The sequence below is a fragment of the Agelaius tricolor genome, unplaced genomic scaffold (genome assembly GCF_023055355.1).
Source record: "Agelaius tricolor isolate 1412-34295 unplaced genomic scaffold, bAgeTri1.0.p SCAF_57, whole genome shotgun sequence".
Classification (NCBI taxonomy): Eukaryota; Metazoa; Chordata; class Aves; order Passeriformes; family Icteridae; genus Agelaius; species Agelaius tricolor.
Genome location: NW_027269317.1, coordinates 1,553,368 through 1,577,431, shown reverse-complemented (window position 1 = coordinate 1,577,431; position 24,064 = coordinate 1,553,368). Strand labels below are relative to the sequence as shown.

Below are 24,064 nucleotides of genomic sequence, written 5' to 3'. Positions count from 1 at the left end.
ATGGGACCCCCAAAGCGCGGTGGGAGGGGGGTGGGACCCCTAAAGTAAGCTGGGAGGGGTATGGGATCCAAAAACTGAGCTGGGAGGTGGATGGGACACCCCAAATTGAGATGGGAGGGGGGTGGGACCTCCAAAAGGGATGAAGGCAATTTTGTTCCTGGAATATGTAATGAGTTTATGGATATGCATGAGGGTCTATGAATATGCAACAGGCTGATGTCATGGGAGACCAGGAACATCGAGCAAAGATTGTTATGGCCACCAAGATGCCCCATTTATTTTCGGGGACACCTCTTAATTAATCTGGTTTTAATTCCATCAGCCTGTTGCATATTCTTAAAGCCTTATGCATATCCATTACCTAATTTACATATTTCAGGAACTATTTTACATGGCCCGTCCTTGGGGGTGTCTCCCCATTTCAGGAGCCTCCACTGAAATGGAAAATGTAAACCCGCTCCCTTCAGGAAAAAAAATATTATTATTATTATTATTATTATTATTATTATTATTATTATTATTATTATTAAGAATAAACAACTATAAAAATTCGAATTGATTTTGAAATTAAGGGGCTCTCAGGCAACGATATGGGAGTAGAAATACAGTTCTTTATTAGGAAAAATTGAAAATACAAATGCAGTAGTACAAACAAAAAAAAAGAGTGAGAGAGTCAGAATCCTCTGGGAATCCAGTGGACAATGAGGCTCATCATTTGGGAATCCAGAGGGAAAAGGGCTGATCCTCTGGGAATCCAGGGGGAAAAAGGCTGATCCTTTGGGAATCCATTTCTTACCCCCCAAAGACAGGACAAAAGCAGGGCCATGGAGTTTTTACAGGGTATCCCAAGGGTGGAGTTGGGGTTTGGGTCAGGGGAGGAGCTCTTAGCAACACAAGAAGGGTGAGATCAAATTCCTGCCTCATAGCAACAGCAGCACTCCACAAAGAACCTGTCCCCAAATCCGGAATTCCCTCTAAAACAACTGAGAAACTATGGAACTTCAGATATATTCAATCAATTTCCTTCATTTAACCTAGTCTGGGGTGTTTTTAAAGAATGAAGGTGAAGCAGAGGAAAATTAAGGCCAAACCAAAAGGAGAAGCAGCCACGTGTGCTCCCAACATGGATCACAGGGAATGTGAGTGACCAGGGCTGTGCCCAAAGTGCCTCCTCCAGTGGGGGATGGAGCTGGAGCAGCGCACGAAGCTCTGCCCGCACTCGGGGCACTCGCAGGGCTTCCCTTACCGGTGCCTCCGTTGGTGTCGGGTTAAGTGAGAGCTGCAGGAGAAGCTCTTCCCACACTGGGGACACTCGTAGGGCCTCTCCCCTGTGTGGGTGCGCCGGTGTGTGATGAGGGTGGAGTTGTGCTTGAATCCCTTCCCACAGTCAGGGCACTGGAAGGGCCTCTCCTCTCTGTGAATCCAATAGTGCAGGAGGAGATGGGAGTTGGTCTGAAACCTCTTCCTGCATTTATCACACTCGTAGGGCCGTTCCCCAGTATGGATGCGCTGATGAGTGATGAGGTTGGAGTTGTACTTGAATCCCTTCCCACACTCAGGGCATTCGAAGGGCCTCTCCTCTGTGTGACTCTGATAGTGCCGGAGGAGATGGGAGCTGGTCAGAAACCTCTTCCCACACTTGGAACACTCATAGGGCCTCTCCCCAGTGTGGGTCCCCTGGTGCTTGATCAGGTTGGAGCTGCGGCTGAAGCACATCCCACACTCGGAACACTTGTACGGCCTTTCTCCAGTGTGGATCCTCTGGTGCCTGATCAGGCTGGAGCTGCACCTAAAGCTCTTCCCACACTCCCCACACTCGTAGGGCCTCTCCCCAGTGTGGGTCCTCTGGTGGCTGATCAGGCTGGAGCTGCGGCTGAAGCTCTTCCCACACTCCCCACACTCGTAGGGCTTCTCCCCAGTGTGGATCCTCTGGTGCCTGATCAGGTAGCAGTTCCACCTGAAGCTCTTCCCACACTCCACGCACGTGTGGGGCTTCTCCCCATCATGGAGCTGCTCATGGAGCACCAGCTCCGAGCTCTGGCTCCATCTCCGGCCGCCTTCCCGGCCCAGGCTGGCTCTTTCCCCCTCCCATCCCCGCCATCTGCGTTTGCAGCCCCTCCTCGTGCGGCAGCTCTGGGGCTTTTCCTCCCCGTTGGCTTCCTGCGCCGTGGAGCCGCTCAAAACGGCCTCTGCCACCAGGTTCTGCCGCGGGCATTTGTCCTCCCGGCTCTCCATGCTCAGCTCCTGCTCTGGGGGAGGAAGGACAAGGACAGCATGGGATTTGCCTCCGTGCCACACACAAGGGCAAGGAGATCCCCCCAGGGCTGAGCTGCAGCCGGGGGCCCTGCTGGGCTGGGAGATGGAGCAGCACAGGGGGGAAAGGGGCACTCATCGCCAGCTCGGGGCAGTGCACAAATCACAAACAGGACGGGACTGCTAGGAACGTGTCCTGAGCTATTTTTATTCCCCAGCATCAGTCTCATTACTTGGTTATGACAATGGGAAGATGCCAGTAGCTCACATCGCAGGTAGCAGACAAAGAACTTCATGTTAAAACTTACTTTAAAAGGTTTTTGACCAATCACGCAAAGCAAAGGCATACTGACAGTAGTTCTATCCAAGCACTATAAGCACATTGACGGTTAAAACAATGCTCCCTTATTTCAAATACAATACCTGCTTGTGAGCCTTAAAACACAATGCACAGAGCTCCATTATTAAGCTTGGAACTTCCTAATATCCTGCTAGATATACTTTTCTGCAGGTTAGGGAGTTATTCTAGATAAGTGTTAATGCACAGACCATTGTTCTATTTCTCCCTACTTTCTAATTCTTATAGAATTTTTCTACTAACCAATCTTATGGCTGCAGCAAAGCTCTAATCAGTTCTACTGTCTCTGAGGCTTGTCTTTTGCAGCTTTCCCAAAACCCTCTGATTTTAAGCATTCCAGAGACACTGACTTCCTCCTCACCTGCCTCAGTGTCCCAAGGCATCTTCCTCTTCCTCGCAGCCTCCCAGGAGTTGGCAATGGGAAATCCTGGTTTGAGGAAAAACAAGGGATGAGCACATTGAATTTGAAGGTCCCTCTGCCCGACTCCATCTCTACAAGTCACCGGCCATCTGGGCTCCCGAAAAACCTCCCAAACACCAAGACTCAGCCCTGAAAAAGCCTCCCAGGAGTTCCCTGTCTCTGGTCCCTCCTCTCTCAAGTTCTGGGGTCCCCCCCTGTCCCAGCTGCTGGGGTCACGCTTGGATTGGGGGTCCCCCTTCTCCTCGGTGCCTGCCCTGCCCAGGCTGCTGGCAGTCCCAGCAATCCCAAAAGCTCCCCCCGCTTCGCTCTCCCCATTTCGGGATGCCGGGGCACTTTGGGCTCCCGGGCTCCCTTCTCCCCTCATTCTCTGCTCTGGGCTGCAGCGGCTCCAAGGAGTCCCCCCTGCCCCTCTCCAGGCTCTTGAGGCTCCCGCCAATGGCGGCGCTCCCCCCTCTCTGGGCTCCCCACTTTGGGCTCCTGGGGCACACAGGGCTCTGCTCCTCCAGGCTGCCTCTGCCGGCAGCCGCCACCGCCACCCCCCGATGTCCCCCCAAGGGGCCTTTTCCGCTCAGCCTTGGACTTCTTCATTCTCCAAACATCCCCCCAAAAACCCAACCCAGGGACCCCCCGGGATATCCGGGCCGAGCTCCCCCTCCCCGCTCACCGGAGCCATGGCGGGGGGGAGATGATCCCACAGGTGGGGGCTGCGAATTCAGGCAGGGATCGACGGCCTGGCTCCCTCAGCTCAGCCTCCATCCGCCTTTATCCCTCCTCTTCCTCTTCCTCCTGCTCCTCCTCCTCCATTCCCCCTCCCTCCTCCTTCTGCTCTGTTTTATCTCCACCTGCTCCTCCCCCTCCATCCCTGCCCTTCCCTGCCTCCTCCTCCTCCCCCAGCAGCAGCCACACCCTCGGTGCCCGTTCCCGCAGCCCTCGCAGCCCACGGCAGGAGCGGCGATGGAGCCGGGACAGGTCGGGATGGGCAACGCGGGGCTCTCGGCTGCTCCCAGCCGCTGCAGGCGGGGGGAACCCGGCCCGGGCCAAAGGAGAGGCAAACTGTGCAAACTGGGGGCACATCACAAAGCTAAGGATGCAGCAGAAAATGGAGCTGAAAGAGTTATGTTAATATTAACTCCAAACCAGGAAAAACTGGAAATTCCAAAGGTTACGGAAGACGAGAAAAAAGAATCAAACAAGATAGGAAGTGAACAAGATAAATCAAGGAAATTGAAACTTCTTGATGGAAGACAATTACTTAATAAAATGGGCTTACTAGGAAAATATTAGAAGACATGCATCAGAAAACCCACTGGGGTAATCAAGCTTTGTGTGATCATTTTTTAAGGAACTATGGGTGCACTGGGATTTTTGGAGGAGCAAAGCAAGTTACTGAAAGATGCTTAATTTGCCAAAGGATAAATAAAAAGGTGATGAGAAAAACAACATTAGGAGGTCGTGAGTTAGCTCGTCGACCATTTCAAAGTATCCAAGCAGAAGTTAAGATTTGTTAGGCTCTGGATTTATTTGTAAAAAAAAATATTTAATCAAGAAGAAAGAGAATATGCCATATGTTAGACAAGAGATTTTAGGAGAATAAAAATCTTTAAAGTATCACCAACACCCGAGACAAAACTGGAAAATAAAAAGGGGAAATGAAAGGGAGGGGAACAAGAGGAAAAATCAGAAAGAGAGTGGGATCCTTTCCAGGCCTTGCCCCCTCCGTTCGCGGCCGAGGCGCCTGTCCCGGGTCCCGGCTCGCTGCCCGCCTCAGCTCCGCCTGCCCCGGTTTCCATCCCAGGTGCGGGCTCACTGCCCAGGGCAGCTCCACCTGCCCCGGCGCTGGCGGTGGATTTGTGTGCCCTGCTCCCACTGCCCGGCCCGCGGCCGCTCTGCCGGCCATGCTGGGGAAGATGGGGGTTGCTCTGTCCTGCCGCGTGGGCCGAGGTCACCGCGCCGACCGCACCGAGGGCGGGTCCCAGCCATCCCATCCCCGGCTGCCCTGCCCGTGCCAGCTGCGCTGGGCACCGCCGCTGCTGCTGCCGGGGTCTCCCACCTGCCTTTTCTCTGCCGGGAGCTGCCGGATCAGCCGCCATAAGCCATGTGGGGGCTGCCCACGCTCCGGCTCGGTCTCCACGGGAAGATCCCCCTCTGCCGATTCCGGCAGCAGACCCTGCCCACACTCCCACCGAGCCTAGGCGGGATATCCTCCCCTGACCCCGGCCTGCTCTGAGTTACATCCCCTTGGTAACCACAGCTCCAGCTGTACAGGGAAACTCTCTCTCTCTACAGGAAGCACCTTATTGAAACACTAGGAGCTCAGTTAAAAGGCAGCCCTCTCCAAATTCTTTCCCAAAACACGGGAGAAAGGCTACAGAAGGTAAAAAAGTGAAAGAGTTAGATGAAGGGATTGCTCTATTTCCCTTAAGAGAGGTTCCCATGGCAGGGATGCGCTGCCCTGCCCCGCGGGAGCCACCAGCGCCCCTGCCGGCCGTGCCAGGAATTGCACCCAAGGGGAAAGCGCCGCAGCCGAAAGGCCGGGACTGGCTCCGGGCTCTGTTTGTTGGCACTGCCGGAGCTGTGGTTCTTTGTTTGCTTTATTTACACACTAGTAAAGAACTGGTATTCCTATTCCCATAGCTTTGCCTGAGAGCCCCTTGATTTCACTAGTCTAAAAATTAAGAGGGAGGGGCTTTGCATTCTCCATTCCAAGAGAGGCTTTTTCTGCCTTCCCAAGCAGACACCTGTCTTGTAAAGCAAGACAAACACCCACAGGCACTGACGGGGGCTGCAGGAGGGGCAGAAGAAGGCCCTGCAGCACTTGGGCACAAAGGCCCAGCAGGTGAATGCAAGAAGGGAGCAGCAAAAGGCCAAGCTGAAGGCAAAGGCCAGGGCAGAGTTCCTACAGGCCCTGAGGGATCAGCCCCAGGGCCCAAGGGGGCCCCAGCACCCAGGGCACGGGCGCAGAGGCATTGCCCTCCTCGGCAGGGGACAGCCCACCCTAACAGCCCCTGGCAAGGAATCAGGGCTCCAGCTGCAGGGCACAAGGACACTGCAAGCACAGACAGCAGCACCCTCAGGACCAGCAAGTCCACCCCTTGATGGACATGGATTGGCAGGGCTGACACAGCTCCCATCACACCAGGGACCCTCCACACTGGAGCCCTTGAGAACATTCAGGTGGGTCTGCATTGAGAGGAGGCCTCTCCTGATGGACACAGGGGCCTCTCAATCCACTCTGAAGCTTAGACCTAAGGGGGAAAAATGCAAAACATTTGTTTGATTAGTGAGGGGATAAGTGGGAAAGATGCATGGTTTTATTCAACCACTGTTAGCAGATTTCCGAGATGGATTTGAAATGCATGAATTTTGTTTGCTCCTAATTCTTATCATGATTTACTTGGAAGGGATTTGATTGCTAAGCTTGGAACGCAAATTAATATTATATAAGTTGATACAGAGGCCAGTTCTGTTGCACCTCTGTGTCAAATGTCTGGCCAGGCCTATGCTGAAGTGAACCCAGAAGTGTGGGCAGCCCCAAAGAAAGAGGGAAAATTAGATATGGAACCCCTCCAAAGTACTCTGAAGCAACCAGGACAAGTGGTGTCTAAAAGCAACAGCCTGTTCCAGGGGAGGGAAGGAAGGGGAATCAGACAAAGCGCAGGTCACCGCCCCATGCTCGGCTCAACCCAAGGAGCTGTGGGTGCTTGTAAGAGCCTGGCACTGAAATGCCCTCAGCAGGAAGTCTTCAATATCTTCTGCTGACACCATGGCACCTAACAGGGGGGCAAAAGCAATTCTGACTGCTTCAGACACCACTGGATCAGAGATCAAGGTAGATTCTCCCACAGGAAGCTGGGCTGGCACAGAGCCTGCCCCGGCACTTTGCTGGTGCCAACACCCAGCCAGGACATCGGCTCCTGCCTAAGGAGTGCAAAGCAGCACCACTGGTGGCCAAGGGGCCCATGCCAAGTGTCCCTGAGGCCAGAAACAGCCACCAGCACAGCTGAACACGGGGGGACCCCTCAGCCTGGCCTCAGGGGCTCTGAAGCCCCGGAGATTTGCACTTCCCGCCTGCAGCAGGACCATGGCAGCCCCCACTGAGCCTGCCCTGAAGGCAACGCAGCAGCAGCCAGGGCTCCACAGCGGGCCAAGCCCCTGGGCCTGCCCACAGATCCTCTGCTCAAACCCTCGGAAATCCTGGCCACCCTCCCCTGGCACCTCCAGCCACTGCGGCCAAGCCTTGCTGCCACTGCTGCAGCTTCAGCGCTGGCTGGGCCTGCACTGCCACAGCTGCTGGGGAGCACCACGGCACAATTCCACTCTGGGGCTCACTCACACCCACACTCTGGGCTGACTGCGACTGCATTGCTGCAAAATGCACCCATTTTGGTTCTTTTAAATCTTCTTTCTCAACTCAGGCTTGGTTTGCCTTTGCCTTGGGGAAAGGAATTTTAAAGGTTTTATTTAAGGGCTGTTACAGCACTCAACGGAGATGAGTTTAACATCTCAACAGACTGGGAATAGCCCAAAAGACACCCACAGAGATAACGACCAGCAACAAAACATCAACGCCCAGCAGCAAACAGCAACCAACAGCTACCCCAGACACTGCCCCCGGCACAGCTGGAGACACCTGGTCTGGAAAAGGCTGAGAAGGAAATCCAGGAGTGTGGACCGAATTCACAGCAGAGGGGAAGAAATCCGGATCCAACAGGAAACCAAATACTAAAAACCTACACAACATGGAAGCAATGAACATTAAAGCTGGGGATTTAGATTGGTTCAGACTACACAAAGTTTAGGAAAAATCTAGTAAAACTCACATGCCATGGAATGATTTTCTCTGCACAGCCAGGGTATTTGTGAAAGAAATTATTTCTGTTGCACATCCTGGCCAGAACCAAGCAATGCCTTGACTCTCTAACACTAAAGAGATTCTTGGAGAGTTTTTGTTTTCCCTTGGAGAGGTTTTGTCCTTCAGTGACAAAATTACAACATGAGAAAAATTTTTCATAAAACTCACACTTTATATTTTCAGGTGGGTTTGGGACAGAATTGTGAGAATCAGTTTTTGGTCTGGGTTCTTCCATGTTCGCCTTTATGCTGCATGTGAAAAATGCATGTATTTTATTATTGGCTTTTTGCAAATATTAAAATGAATATTATATGTGTTGTTTTAGAAAGTAATGCTGTATTAGTTTTCTTAAGTACTGTGTTAAATATAGTTTTAGATTATAAAAATTGTTTAAATAGAAACGATGCTATGCAGGATACTTTTTTAAAAAGAAAGGACTCACAGCGAGATAGCAGCCACAGGACACCTACATCTTTCAGAGAAGAATTTATTGCCCTCTTATCAGAAGAAACCAACTTCTTCCCACCTCGAAGGCGCTATTAGGATTTGGAGGAAGAAGCTGAGGATGACCAGACAGAATCCTGTATTTGAATGGAATTTATGCATCATGTATGAAGTGTATGAATATGCAACAGGCTATGTTTTTTAAGGGTTAATCCTTTGTAAACGGGTGTCCTTTTTCAGACTCGTGCTGTCCAGCAAAAGGTACCGGGACATCTGTAACACTTTGTATTTATTGTCTCATATTGTCCTAATTCAGTTTGTCCAAATTATTATTACTCTAATTGTATTACTATTTTTATAACCATTTTATTCCTATTAAACTTTTAAAAATTTTAAAAACAAGTGATTGGCGTTTTTAACACTGCATTTTGCAAAATTGAAGAGCATTACCATAATACTTTTAACTCGTAAATAGTTGATACTTTTTGCAAAAAAAACAGATTCTGTGGGGGGCCACACGTGACTCACGAGGTGGCTGCCCTGGAAGAGAAGCTTCATTCCAGGCAGCCTGCAGAGGAGCTTTAGAAATGCAAATGAACACTGCTGGGCAAAGCCTGGACAATGGACCTGGGTCTCTTGCCTGGGGCAGGAATTGGGCTGATTCCCTCTGCCCTCACCCCAAGCTCTGCCTGCTTGCACCGATGGAATTTGCACAGCTCAAGGCAGAGCCCAGGGTGAGGATATCTGACCCTGCAGCAGAAACGGGTGAAGCTGCACAGGGAAACAGCAAATGGAGAATGTTGGGAAAACTTCACTATAAATAAATGGGGGGGAATCATCCCTCTGCCCACTCCAACATGTGCTGTCCCTGTCTGTGTTATATACAGGGTATAATAGAGCACTGGGGATTTTTTTTGCTACCAAAAATTCAGAGAAATCAGTTGGGAATCTAAGTATTTGATGATTTAATTAAAGAAAAGCAGTCAATTGATGCAGCCCTGGCTGGAGAGAGCGGCCAAAAATGGAGAAAAGATGAACGGCCAGCAGAACAAATCCTACAACACCATGCACCAGCCCCTGGGAACCCGAACCTATTCATATCAGGAGCCACAGAACCCATTTCTCATTTCAATGGCATCATTAGATTACAAGCTGCCCTCGGAATAACCAACCAGACAGCTCCAGCTCCTGACCTTCCTGCTGAGCAATCCACTAAAATGAGGAAAACAACATTTCACCATGGGACGGGATCAGATCATCTGTTAGCAGAAAAAAGAGGAGTTTGTGGAAAACTAAATGAATCAAACTGCTGTTGGCAAATAGATGACAAAGGAAAAGTGGTGAAAAAAAAAAACAACGGAAACAAAAAAGCAGCTCATGTACCAGTCCAAACGTGAAAAGAATGGGAATGGGACACGGTTTTGTGGCTCCCTGGCAGACCATGGGTTAAACGAATGCTGTTTCTGCTCTGATGTGCTACAGCAACTCTCACCTTTTTACCGTGCTCCACACCTTGAGAGTGCAGCTCATTCAGCGGCTGAGCAAGGGGCCAGGGACTCGTAGATAAGGAAGTAACGGGCGAAACCACCAGCTTCAATAAATGTTACTAATTAACATGGACTGCTGCTCACAGAAAGTCCCGCTAAATGCCTGAACTTCGAGAACAAAGACTTAAAAAAGCCATGAATATCGGCTGTTGTACAAAACTGGGGTGCACATTAACGAGGACATGAAGTTGGCAGATGTGGAAGTCTGAACCTTCCAAGTACCTCAGCCAGTGAGCAAAAGGAGAGGGAGATGAGGCCGGGAAAATGAGGATAAAAAGGAGGCTGCGAACTACAGCAATGGCAGAGAGCGCACGGCAAATGCCCCACGGCCTCGCCCTCTGCTCAGCAATAAAGTCACTTGTACAGGACTCCTCTGTCTCCTCTGGGCACAGAAACCTCCGGCCACGTCAATTTCCCCGCACAGCCCGGGCACGGGGCAGCCGCCTCTGTCCCAGCCACAGGAACCGGGCCGAGCCAGCGCTGCTCCGGCAGCGGCTCCTGCCGAGGCAGCGGCCGCAAGGAGACCGCGGGCAGCCGCTCCCGCAGCGCCCTCACGCCAGCGGCAACACGCGCCGGACACGGCACAACGAACCCGCCTGAGCCCCCTGCCGCCCCCGAGGCCCGCGGCGAGCCCTGAGCACCCGCACAACCCAGCGCGGCTCCCACCTGCGCTGCGGCCGCCTCCCAGCTCCGCCGCCGCCTCACCGCGCTCCGGCCGCTGCCGCCGCTCCCGGGCCCGCACACACGCTCCGCCAATGGCGCCGCCGCCGAGCCACAGCCGCCCTCAGGCCGCCACCGGGGCCTGCCCCGCCCCGCTCCCACCAATCAGCGCGCCAGAACCACGACTGACGGCACCGTCGACCAATCGCAGCCGGGGGCGGGCTCTGCACACGGCACGGCCTCGCCCCGTGCTTTCAGGGCCCCCCGGGCTGCGTGAGGGCAGAGCCGGCGATGAGGAACAGCCCTGGAACGGGCTCGGGCCCGAGGGGATTGAGCTGAAAACACAAACAAACTTCTCCGCACCTCCCGCCACGGCTTTCCCGGCACTGCGGCTCCGGTGGCTCTGGCTCAGCGGGAAGCCCTGGAGCCTCACTTCTCCTATCCCCTAATTAGGAGCTTCAGTGCATCGCTTTGATTTCCCCAAAAAATGGAAAACTGCCCAAATTCCTATGGATGAGTGGGGGAGGGTAGGGATTTATGGCAGAAAACTCCAAAACCTCAGAGCAGGATAATGAGAAGTAAGTGAAGAGCCTTAAATCCAGCCTTCCCCCACGCCTCCCTCCTTCCAGCTGCACCTCCTACCCCGGCAGTGCCGGAGACAGGGAATGGGGCCGTGCTCACTTCATGCCCCGGGGCTTCTCCCTCTGCTCGGGGACAGGAGTCGTTCCCCTGCTGCACCCTGGGCTCTCTCCCACCGGAGACTTCTCCAGGAACTTCTCCAAGCTGAGTCCATCCCACGGGGCACAGCCCCCCTCCAAGTGCTGCAGCGTGGGTCACTGTGCCCCGGGGTCAGTCCTGCCAGGACAGGCTGCTCCAGCGGGGCCCCTCTGGCCACGGGGGCACAGCCTCCTCTCAGGCATCCCCGTGCTCCAGCGTGGCTGCTCCGGGGGCTGCAGGGGGATCTCTGCATCCCCATGGATCTGCAGGGGGATCTCTGCATCCCCATGGATCTGCGGGGGGATCTCTGCATCCCCATGGATCTGCAGGGGGATCTCTGCATCCCCATGGATCTGCGGGGGGATCTCTGCATTCCCATGGATCTGCAGGGGGATCTCTGCATCTGGCACCGCCGTTTTTGGAGGCACCAGGAATAAGCTGAGCTCTGCCTGAAGCTCTTCTCACATTCCCCACACCCTTCCCGGCACAGGGAGGCTTTTACCTCCTCACAGCTCCCCGGGCTGGGTTTGCAGCCCCTCCTCGTGTGGGATCTCTGGGGCTTCTCCTCCCCGTTGGATTCCTGCGCCGTGGAGCCGTTCCAAATGGCCTCTTCCACGAGGTTCTGTGGCAGGGATTTGTTCTCCCTGGTCTCTGTCTGCAGCTCAGTGCCTGGGGGAGTTAGGACAAGGAGAGGAAGAGACAGGGAGAAGGGAAAAGGAAAAGGCAGGAGGAGAGGAAGGAACAAGAAGGAACAAGTGAGGAAGGAGTTGGGAAAGGAACGTGGATGCATGAAGGACAGAATGAGGAGAAGAAGGAGGGTGGACAAGGAGAAGATGGGATTTGCCTCCATGCCAGAGGGAAGGGGAAGGAGATCCCCCCAGTCCATCCCTGGCAGGATGGCGTTGGCAGTGAGGCTGTCCTGCAGCGATGCTGGGCTGGGAGATGGAGCAGCAGGGAGGGGAAAGGGGCAGTGATTCCTCCTGCCCTGCCTGGCTGTCCCAGTCTGGAGCGTCCTGGCGCTGCCGAGGCCCTTGGAGCGTCCGGCACTCAGGAGCCCGGAGCTCACGGCTGCTTTATAAAGCTGACAAAGTCGGCAGGATGGGTCTGGGTATGATCTCAGCAAACTGGGTTTATTGGTACAGGAACAGGGGACAGAGCTGAACAGGGTCCAGGGACAAAGACAGGGTGCAAGCTGAGGGCACAGGGGGTTTTTATATGGGGTAGTGAGGGTGGAGCTGAGGGTCAGGGTCCAATGGATATGGGGGAAATGGGGCAAAGGAGGGGTTAAGGGTCGGGACAGCTAATAGGGAAACAGGGGCAGAGGAATGCAGTAAACTGGGGCCAATGGAGGGACAGAGAGGGAGAACATTCTAGGGACTAACCAGAGATGGGTAACAGGGGTTGAACTAGGGTAATTAGGCCAACAGGCCAATGGGGCAACATAACTTGCCATAAATCAGCATGTGCCTGCAAAGATCTGTGGGAGAAGCAAGCTTCTCACCATAACCTTGAAATCTATTCTTCTCATTGGGGACCAGTCCTCCATGGGTGGGAGATTGAGACTCCCATGGGCCTCCACACCAGTGCATCTTCCTTTTCCTCGCAGCCTCCTTCTCCTCCATCCAGACAAAGTTTAGGATTGACAAATCCTGGCTTTGGGGGAAGAACAAGGGGTGAGCACCTTGGGTTTTGTGAGAAATGAGCCTCACTCTTTAGAATTTTTGAAAGTTTAATAAGGAATAAAAAGGGACAAATCAGTAACAGCGCTGGGTGTTGGCAATGGCCAGAGGCACACCGGTTAACCACAGCAACTCTTCTTGTCTAGTTTCTCCATTGTATTGTTCAAATACATATTCATAATGATTGTACATATTCAAACATTTCTTTGAACTCGTTTACATGTTCCAGGAATTCTTTAGGTTGGTTTGACCCCCAACTCGCCTTTTTAGAGCACGTGCAGGAATCGTGGATTGCTGTTTTGAGGGTTGTGTGTCACTGCCTCACAAGGGCCCCTGTTCTGTGGTTTCAGCAGGTGACAGTTATTGACAGTGGAAGGGTCAGTGGCAGGGGCCCCATCACATCCCTTCCTTAAATGTTATCTGACCATGCAGATGCTTTTAGCTATTTCCACAAGTACTTTAAATGAACATTAGCTCTTTAAGAAATATCTCGTGTTATTATTGTCAGTTAGTTACAAAACTAAATCATTCGTTATTATTTCACAACTACAGCTACTTCTGCAAAAGTTAACATTCTAATGCACAACACATGGCATCCACTTGAATATTTTGCAAAAGCCAAAACTATAATGTATGTTTTTCACACTGTCCACAAACTCAAATATCATCCATAAATGATGTTCTGAGGATATGAGCTACACAGGGGCCAGGGCATTGGCCACAAAAAGCTGACAAATTATACTGTAGCAAAAGCAGTGAAAAGTGATTACAAACTGTACTCTATCAAAATTGTTGTGATTAAGAATATTTTGCAGAAGTCAATACCTAATAGCAAAAGCCAACATTATATAGTTATTTATAACAAACCCAGGGCAGGTTTTTCCCTTGCATGGAGCACCTGGGCCTTCCCCGGGCCCCTTCTGCCCTCCTGCAGAGCCGGTGGCATTTTCCAGCACACACAGTTTGTAGCCAAGAGCCGGGTGCAGCCGAGAAGGCTCCAAGCGCCTCTTTCCAGGCTGACTCTGCAGGTGCCGAGGCTGCTCTGGGCTCTGCCAGGGCTCTGCTGGGGCTCAGCTCTGGGCCAGGCTGGGCCCGCCCTCCCCTCACATTGCTCCGGGCAGCTGAGTCACAGCGGGAGAGGGAAGGGACACGTCAGGGGAGTTGAGGTTTGAGAGAGTTTGTATTCCAAAAACTGCCATAACAAACAGGCTGTGCTAACTACCATAACCAACTACCTGTGCTAACTACCATAACTAACTAGCAGTGCTAACTACCATAACTAACTACCTGTGCTAACTACTGTAACTGAAAGCTGTCCTCAAGTGCTTCATCTCCTCCGCTGCTCCCTCAGGTTCTTTGCTGCAGTGATCAGAGGGGCCAGGCTGGAGAGAGGCTTGGCTGATGATAAAAATGGGTGCTGTCCAAAGGATAAAAAGGAAAGAAATGAACTGTTACTTTCCAGAGTCAAGTTCCTCACAGGCTCTGTTGCAACAGGACAAAGGGAAATGGTTTGAACATCGAGGGAAGCAGGCTCAGATTAGATCTAAGGAAGAATTTTTTAACCAGGAGAGTGGGGAAACACTGACAGAAGGGGCCCAGAGATGTGGGAGGTGCCTCCTGCCTGGAAACATCCAAGCTCAGGTGAGGCAGGCCTCTGAGCCCCCTGAGCTGCTTGAAGATGTCCCTGCTCGCTGTGGGGCACCAGGTCCAGATGAGCTCGAAAGGAGCCTGCCAGGCCACAGCAGGCAAGGATTCTGCTCGCTCTGCGTGTGGAACGCAGCGAGACTGGAGACTATCGGAGGGGGCCCCACAAGAAAACCCCTCCCTGGCGCTGCTGCTTCCCCTGCAGCCCTTGGCTCTCACCTGCAGCAGCTCCTGGGCAGCCCAGCGCCGCTCCTCGTCCGGCTCCAGGCTGCACTCGAGGCAGTCCCGCAGCAGAGCCGACAGGCGCCGGGGCTCCTGCAGCTGCGGGGTCCCGTTCTGCCGGATCAGAGCGCGAGCCTGCAGGGAAAGCAAACTCAGCGCTCTGCCAGCTCCCTTCACACCCCCACGGGCTCACATCCACCCCGGGGCCTCAGCCCCAGCGCCAGGGCCACTTTGCTCCCTGCCAGAGATGCTGCTCAGAGCTCATTTTGCTATGCCAAGCAAAAAACCCAAACCCTGCGGCTGCCACAGCCACTGCAACATCCAAATGATCTCGCCTTGAGAGCCAGTTTCATTGGCTGTCTCTGTTAGTAGGAACCTCCATCAGAAATAGCCCATTTTGCTTCTCCAAATATGGACACCAGCTTTACAGGCCATTTTCCAGAGTCAGTGTGGTCTGCCTGTGTTATTTCAGAGGATTCTTCCATCAAGTGCATCTCTGCAGTGCCACTGACACTCAAGTAAATGCATTCCTGATGCCCCATCCTAGAAACTGCCAGGCAAGAAACAGGAGGTTTGTGATGCTGAAAGCTCAGGCTTGGTGACACGGAGAAAGTAGCTTGGACTAGGAAAGAAATGTGTTGGACTATGGGGATGTTAAACAATCATTTTCATGTTTTTAACAAGTTTCCCAGTGAGAAGAATCAGGGGGGAAATCATCTCGCAAAACCTCTTTTAGAAACTCCTGCAGAAAACTTGTTGGGTTTGGGGGCGGAATGTGGAGTTGATGTGGGGTTTTCTTGCAAGATAACATTAGACCTGATGCACTTGCTTCACATTTTCAGGTCATTCTCACAGCCAGAAGAGCTGCAACAACGTAAATCCCAAAGCAAATTGTTGCTGGAGATTGCGGAATATTCGTCTGTGTTGAGGCTGGAGTGCTCTGGGAATTCCCTTCCCATGTGCAGAAACCTCCAGCTGCTGCTCCCAGTGCAGGGTCCCCCTGTGCTCGCAGCCTCTGCAGCCATTGGAGAATTTGCCTCTTACCATGGCCGCCGTTTCCCTGAAGTAAGGAGGTTCTCCTTCCACCATCTCGATGGTCACAATGCCGAAGGACCAGATGTCCACCTTGGGGCCATAAGGAGATCTGGTCACGACTTCTGGGGCCATCCAGTGAGCAGTGCTCACCATGGAGCTGCGCTGGTCCTGCTCAGGGCTGAGCTGAGCGCAGAGGCCAAAATCAGCTGAGGACAGAAACAAACCCTGTCAAAGGCAGCTGCAATGAGGAAACCAAGCACAGAGATTCCCCACGCTCAGTCTGAGAGTGCAGTAGTGAAGTCAGCTGGAAAAGTCCTCAGGGCTGTAGCCAAGGAAAGATGGAACTGGGCGCTTCAGGAAACCCTCAGCTTTCCTGCAGTGGCTTTTACTGATTCCCTTGGAGCTTTAGATTGCCACTGCTGCCCCTCTGGAAGGGCCATGGCCAGAGCAAAGGCACTGCTGGCCCCCTGCTCCTCTCCTGAGCTCTCTGCAGGGGCAGCCGCTCTCAGCTGGCAGCAGGGGCCGGGCAGTGCCCCCAGCAGCCCTTGTGGGGCTCTGGCCCTCCCTGGGAAGCAGCCCCAGCCCCGCAGCCCGGGAGCGCCGTGCCTGGCCAGGAACACCCACCCAGCCTGACAGAGCCGTCCATGCCCAGGAGGATGTTGGAGCTCTGCAGATCCCTGTGGATCACCCGGTTGGAATGGAGGAAATCCAGGCCCTGCAGACACTGAGAGAGAACAAGAAACACGAGGGCAAAAACCAATGGCTGGAATATATCACACCAGAAAGGACAGCTCAGAATTCTGCCAGCAGCAGCTTTGCTGTGACAGGCCAGGAGTGCAGTGCACACAAGCTCCAGGCAAAGGGCTCAAGGCAAAGCTGAGAACAGCAAATCAAATCCAAAGCACACAGAGAGTACCACAACAGCAGGAGAGAGAACAAGAACAGAGTAGAAGTGCAGTGATGCTGGCAGGCCGTTCCCTGCAGAGGCTCTTTCTTCTCCAGCTCATGAAAACAACTCAGAAACAAAGCCCTGAGCATGGAGCCACTCCTGTTCTCACACCCTGTTTGGAAGGACCATCGTGTCCAGGCCATGGGAGTGACAAGCAGGATCCCTCACCTCCCGACTGACAGCTGCCATCTCTCCTTCAGCCATGCGTGTCTGTCTGACAACGTCCCGCAAAGTTCCTCCATCCATGTATTCCATGACCAGCCAGAGATCTCCATCAACAAGGAAGCTGGAAGAGGAAAGCAATGGCATGGAGATGAATGTGCAGAGCTCAATTCCCCCATGGAAAAGCCTGGAGTGGAGTTTTGTTTCCAGGTCACTTGTCAGTGAGGACAGAATCAGATGGAGAGACATTCCTGCCAGGCTGCACAACCCTTGGAATCTGCACAGTCTAAAGGGGAAGGAGACACCTGTGAGAAAGGAGAGGCCTTGGATGGCAAGCAGGGGAAAAATGCAGTTTAGCAACAGCCCAAATCAATGTGGAACCACAACCCTTGGCCCCAGCTGGTTCAGCTTCTGAACTCATCAGTTCCACCATTCCCTCCAGAACAAGGCAACACAACTGCCAGGGTTATCCAGGGGAGGAGGCCGTGCAGCACTTGGGACAAAAGCAGTCAGAAAACCTTTCAGAAAGTCCCTTCAGAAACAGGCAAGGCCAGTGAAAAATGGGCAAATGAGGCATTTCTGGGAACAAGAACCTGATCTTCCTGGCAACTGTAGCAATGGAAAAGGGCTGGGAAGAAGAAGCCAAGAGAAATCATTTCTGCTGTGGTTTATCAGCACTTGTTGGGAGACAAAGCCAACGGGGTCAACTTGAAGGAAAAACCAAAGCAAAGCAACAAAAGCACATGGAGGGATGAACTGCCAGGCTGTTGGTTTGGGAAGATGTGGCTGGGTCAGGCATTTTCAAAACAGGCTGCAGACTCCGGATGCCAGGAAAGGTTAACGCAGGGCCCGGGCTCGGGATCAGAGCTGAATCACTCACCTGTCCAAAGAATCGACAATGTTGGGGCTCTTCTTGTCCTTCAGGAGCAGGATCTCATTCACAGCTCGTTCCCTGTTCTGCCCTCTGGGACTCATTTTCTTGATGGCCACCTGAAGGGACATTGCAGCCTTGAACTGGAGGAGTCTGTGGCAGGAGGCCACAGCAAACACGGAGCGAGTCTTTGTGGAGCGACGGAGCCGGGCTGTGCCAAACTGCCTTGGGATGGGACACCAGAGCTCAGCAAGGGCCATTCCCACAGCCCATTGCTCTGCCAGCTGGGGGCTGCTTACAGGACACATGGCCAGAGACATTTGGCCCTGCAAGCTCTGCAGAAATGGTCCCTCAGCTGTCAGCCTCAAAGCTCTAACAACATTCTCTGCACCTACAGTCTTCTCAAATGGCCTCAACACGCTCATTATTATTATTCAAACCCATTTTGCAAGCAGGAGGTAATTCTGGTTCTGTCAAAACAGAGCAAAACAGCCAGGAACCGCTTAGCAATTCTATGGGATTTGGTCATGATTTCAGATCCAGCTGCTCTGTTTGGGATTGCACAGCAAAGCAGACACGCACACCCATTGCTCAGGTGATCCCTGTCACAGGCTGTCACTGACACCAGACCCAAACACAACTGCAGGCTTTAGGAGAGAGCTTTGCTCTGGACATCCATCTCCTCATTTCTCTCCCTCTCTCTCTGTGAACAGCTGAAGTGGGACTAAAACCCCAAACTGAGCCCAAGCAGGATCTCTCCCTAATTAGGCCTTGAGGTACCCTTTGAAAATGAAAGGCAGGATGGAAATAATAGTGCTATATTTTAGCTAATAAGAGCTAAATAATGTTCCTGTCTGAGGCCGGGATGAAGATCAATTGGGCCTCAGTCTCCAGCAGCTGATGCATTCACACTTTTAGATATGAAGGCCAAGCCAGCGTGTCCTGCTCTGACAGACACCGCTGCCCTCCTTGCATTCCTTTGGCGCTTCAGAAGGACCAAGTCTGTCCCAGCTGTGCTCTGCAGGCTGACACTGCTCTGCCTTCAGAGGAGCAGCCTGGGCAGGAAAGCTCTGCTGGCCCCCAAAGCTGCAGCCACAGCTCCCAGCAGAGGGGAAAGCCCTGGAGAGCTGCCAGGCGTGCTGGGCGTGTTGGCACTGACCTCTCCTCCAGTGGCCCTGTCGAGTCCTTTATAAACGGCTCTGAAAGCCCTGGAGACAAAACAGCAGAGAAGAAAGAAGCAGCGCTTTAGGCCCTGGCAGGGAAAGCCAGCCCAGACAGGAGATCTCTGCTGCCTGCAGCGTTCACAAACACCTGGGTGCATCGACCCTTCCAACAACAGCACAGCAGCCACCAGCCCTCTGCCATGCAAGGTGTGCAGGAGAAAACTGAGACCCAACACCAAGGAATTGGGCTGGAGCAGATCCCAATGTCCACCCTGAATTGCTTTAGTTGAAAACCTGAGGTGAGAAATGGGTGTCGAAAGAACTGGCAAAGAATGCATTTCATCCTTTTCCATTTCCTGCCTAAGACCTGCAGGTTCCACAAGGGCCCTGCCATCAGGCAGGTGATGCATTTTCCCCCAGAGTGCATCAGCTCTGTGTCTGTTACTGAATGGATGGGGTCTGCTACCTGTGCTAGAATAGAGCACTTATTAGTTCATCTCTGGTTTCTGTTTCTAAGCTATTAGGTTGATAATCCTGAGCAGTGGATATTTTTTGAAGGAAAATATTTGGAAGAAATCTTGTTGAGAACTGTTTTCTGACAGTCACCAGATGGTGAGTTGCTCTTTTAGTCAATCCAGTTCCAGGGACAGAAGATCTTCCAGGTCCTGCTCCTTGCTGCAGGCAGGGCACTGCCAGCCTCAGGGGCCTTTGACGGCGCCTTCTGGCCACAGTTATCAATTCTGATCAGGACTGAGAGACAGCAGGATGGTAGCCCAGTGTCTGGAGGTGCTTGGAGCTCTCCAGACTTCTCACTTGATCCTGCACCAGCACAACACCCGGCCCTGCTTGTGCAGCAGCAGCTGCCGTGCACTTACCCTTGGCCAATCTGCTCCACTTCCAGGTATTTCTCGGCAGGCTCCGCCTCGCTCACGGTGTTCCCTGAAAGAAACCACGTGGAAGACGCTCCCTCCCAGAGTGAGACCCCGCCTTGCAGCAGAGCCAGAAGCAGCCCCACTCCCTGGGGCCGTGAGCCCCTTGGTGTCAGCCGGGGAAGGACAATAAATGACTCGGTGACATTCAGCTGCAGAGCAACACTGGGTGCAGCTGATGCCCAGACACACACACAGCACCTGCTCGGGCACCCAGGAACAGAGCAGACGTACTCAGCTGCATCAGGCACCACTCCCCTCTCCCCTCTGGCTGCCCAGCTGTGCTGCTGTCAGAATGTTCAGCCCAGGATCCCACAGCGGAGGGAGGTTCAATTTCCTCTTCCCAAGCAGAGGGAGCTCCTTCATCCTCTTCCCAAAACGCTGCAGCTTCTCCATCCTCTTCCCAAAACGCTGCAGGTTCGCCATCATCTTTCCAAGCCAGGGGATGTTCGCTGTCCACTTCCCACACTGGGGGATGTTCACTCTCCTCTTCCCAAGCCACAGGATGTGCTCCATCCTCATCCCACACCAGGAGATGTCCTCCATCCTCATCCCACTCTGTGGGGGCTTGGCCATTCTGGTCCCACACCAGGGGACATCCACCGTCCTCGTCCCAGGCCGGGAGATGTCCCCTGTCCTTGTCCCACCCCGCGGGAGCCTCGCCGTTGCATTCCCACCCCGCGGGATGTTCGCCCTCGTCTCCCAGAGCAGCGGGAAGTTCACTGTCATCTCCCGGCACTGAGGGAAGTTCACCATCGTCCCCCAGAGCAGCGGGAAGCTCACTGCTGTCTTCCTCCTCTTGGGCCTCCTCTTTGGAAGCAGAGAGAGCCCCAGGAGGTGCTGATGCTGCTTTTGTGCCCTGTGGACAGACGGCAGCGTGAGGAACGGGAAGTTCTATCTCAGTTATCACCTTATTTATCCTCAGCTGCACATCCAGCTGCACTACGCAGAAATGGGTTTTGGAGCTGTTCCAACTAACAATGGGCTACAGTCAACATTGCCACTTATTGTTGGGAATTCGATATTCCACCATGGCTCAAGCCAGCAAGCAATCCTCTGCCTGCAAAACCAGACCTGCAGCTCTTCAAAAGCTCTTCAGCAGAAAAGGAGAAAACTGCCAGGGATCCCTTTGCTGCTGCTGCTGCTGCTGCAAAGACACTGACAGGAACTTTCCTTCAGCCTCCCAGGCTGGCCCTCGACTGCCACATGCCGAGCTCACAACTTGCTGCACAATTCCAAACACCAAAGGTTCCTTTCCCACTCACCGAAGGAGGAGCTGCTCGGAATCCAGACATGAGGTGCCCTGCAGTGGGAGAGGGAACATGAACCAGATGCTGTTAGGAGAAAAACTGCCAGTGCTGGGAAATGCCATGGAGCAAGGCAACCCCAAGAGAGCATTTTGCTCTCACAGCATGCCTCCAGGAGCCACAGTCCCTTCCCACAGCAAGCAAGAGAACAGCACAAAATACTGGGCTGGGTCAGTTCTTGGCTGGAGCAGCAAAGGGAGGGAGTTCCAGGCTCTGCTGGCACAGACTCCCTGCTTGAGGGAACAGAACCCCCCAGGGCTCATTGCAGATGCTGTGCACGCCCCGCTGGCTGCAGATACCCCCTTTTTCAGCTGCAGCTGCTGGCAGGAGCTCTCCCAAAGCAATGGTGTCTCCATGGCCATTTGGTTCCAAAGCCAACTCAGCTCCAGAGGAAGAACAGAAAGCACACAGCAAGCCCAAAGCCACAGATGCTGCACCGAGGGAAAACCTCGATTTACGTGCCAAGTGGGTTAAAAAATACCCTGAATAAGCCACAGAGTACAGAGTGCAAACTGCAGCAGCCACGTGCTGGATCATTTTGGCTGCGCTGCACACGCCTGCAGCCTGTAGCCCTGCAAGCACAGAAGGACAGGGCTGGGCTGGCTGCTGAGAATGCCTTGGGCAGGAAGATCCTCCGGCAGCGAGCCCAGAGCCACTCTGGGCACTGAGGCCTCCGTGTCCCACAGCAACGGGAACACCACGGGGACGTGGCGCTGTTCCTGTGACATCCCAGCAGCAGCTCACGCAGAAACCACCTGGAAGGTTCTCCTGTGTCACAAAGGAGCACAAAGAACCCTCCCAGGGCACAGCCCATGGCCCAAAGGATGCAAGAGGAACTGGGAAAATGCAGCAAACAAGGACACCCCATAGCCCAGCCTGAACACTGAGGAGGAACAAGGACAGGACCAAAGCAAAGGAAACGTGACCTTTAGTCACTGATAGTTCTGACTAAAAGCAGCAAGCCTTGTTCCATCTGGGATCTTTGTTCTAGTTCTAAAAACAAGCAAGGGTCTCCACTCTAAATACACAGAAGGCAGGAACTGGGGAGGAGGTGGGATTAGGAAGGAGGAGGAGGAGGAGGGAGAGAGGAAAAGGGGGAGCGGGAAGAGGAGGAGCAGGAGCAGGAACAGGAGGAACAGGAGGTTCCAGTGCCCCCTGTGGCGCAGCCACGGGACCATCGCCCCCACCTCATCCTGCAGGTGAGCGGGGAGGGGGAGCTCATCCCAAATCTATCGGGGGGGGGGTCCCTGAGAGGGTTTTTTATTGGGGTGTGTGTGGAGCTCGCAGATTGTGGAATTGACCCCAAATATCATCTGGTGTCTCTGGGAGGTTTTGTTTTCTCTGTGTGTGTAGGTTTGGATCTTGCAGGAGCCCAAAGCTGAGCCCCTTGGGGGATCCTTGGGGGCCCACGTGGCCATTGCCCAGTATGGGCAGGGGAGGACATTGGTCCTGGGGACCCCCGGCAGAGCAGAGGAGGGGAACCCCTGGGACCCCCAGAGTGGGGAGAGCAGAGAGGGGCAATCCCAGAGCTGGGGGACCCTGGCAGACTGGAAAGGGGGGGAGCCTGGAGAGGAGGGACCCCTGGGATCCCTGGGATCTCAGAGCAGAGCATCAGGGGAGAAGGGACCCCATGGACCCCCAAAAGCCCCTGAATCATCCCTAAGCAGGACAGTGGAGAATGGAGAACCCCTGGAACCATTGGACCCCCATGATCCCAAGGAAAGGAAACCTCTGGAACCCCAAAAGTGGAGAGATCAGCAATAGAGAACTCCTGGGAGAGTTTTTTTCAGCTGAATCTTGATATGTGGAGATTTTCATGGACACAAGAGTCCTGCTGACTTTTAGAGATGGACCTGGCCAGGAGGAGCCTCTACTCCAAGGCACTCCCACCTTGGTTTCCCCCAAACCAGGGTTTGTCATTCCCAAGCTGTGGCCGGATGGAGGAGGAGGAAAAGCCCCAGGGATCCCTCACGAGGAGGGGCTGCAAACCCAGCCCAGGGAGGTGTGAGGAGGAAAGAGCCCCCCTGAGCCAGGAAGGCGGCCGGAGATCCAGCCAGAGCTCAGAGCTGGTGGAGAAGCCTCATGGCAGGGAGAAGCCCCACAAGTGCTTGGAATGTGGGCAGGGTTTCAGCTACAGCTCCACCCTGATGGAACACCTGAACATCCACCCTGGGGAGAGGCCCTGGGAGTGTGGGGAATGTGGGAAGAGCTTCAGTAGGACCTCCGACCTGAGCAAGCACCACAAGATCCACACTGGGGAATGGCCCTAGGAGTGCTTGGAATGTCAGAGGAGCTTCAGGTGGCATTCAGAGATCATCACTCACCAGCACTTCCACACCAGGGAGAGGCCCTGCGAGTGTCCCGAGTGTGGGAAGAGCTTCGTGCGCTGCTCCAGCTCCATCCCCCGTGGGAGGATCCGTGCTGGATGATCCCCAGTGACCCCCATTGGGCAGAGCCCTGGTGACCCCTGTTCTGGGTGATCCGTGTTGGGTGGGGGAAGGTGTTGGAGAGATTTCTTTCCCTTCTCCTTGTGCTGCTGTGATTTGGTTGGTAATAAATTCCCTCCGTGTGCCCAGGCCGGGTCTGTTGTGCCCGTGCGGGATTTGCTGAGGGATCTCTCCCGGTCCTTGTCCTCAGCCAGGAACCCTCGGTTCCATTTTCTGTCCCTGTGCGGCTGCGGGGGCAGGGACAGAGCGGCTCTGGGGGTGCCTGGCATCGGGCCAGCGTCACCGCTCGCCACGGGCACCGCTGAGATCCCGCGCCCCTGGGCACGCATTGCTGGGCTCACCTGAGCTCCCACCGGCCCAGCGCCCCAAGGTTCCCCCTCCCCAAAAAAACCCCCAGCCCGGGG

At 53.8% G+C, this 24,064-nt stretch overlaps 1 protein-coding gene and 1 pseudogene across 1 annotated transcript; both read right to left on the bottom strand.

The window, feature by feature from the left end:
- Positions 1 to 591: 591 nt before the first annotated feature.
- LOC139604931 (zinc finger protein 774-like) overlaps positions 592 to 24,064 on the bottom strand; it is a 239,435-nt pseudogene continuing 215,962 nt past the window's right edge.
- Positions 11,281 to 23,614, bottom strand: LOC139604913 (serine/threonine-protein kinase PAK 3-like). Its single transcript, XM_071456233.1, is given in 13 exon segments — positions 11,281 to 11,655; positions 11,727 to 11,874; positions 14,795 to 14,932; positions 15,842 to 16,038; positions 16,457 to 16,556; positions 16,950 to 17,067; positions 17,824 to 17,933; positions 18,974 to 19,022; positions 19,853 to 19,916; positions 20,108 to 20,770; positions 23,110 to 23,194; positions 23,538 to 23,563; positions 23,566 to 23,614. Coding segments are annotated over 13 exon segments (2,034 nt in total). The 3' UTR covers positions 11,281 to 11,368.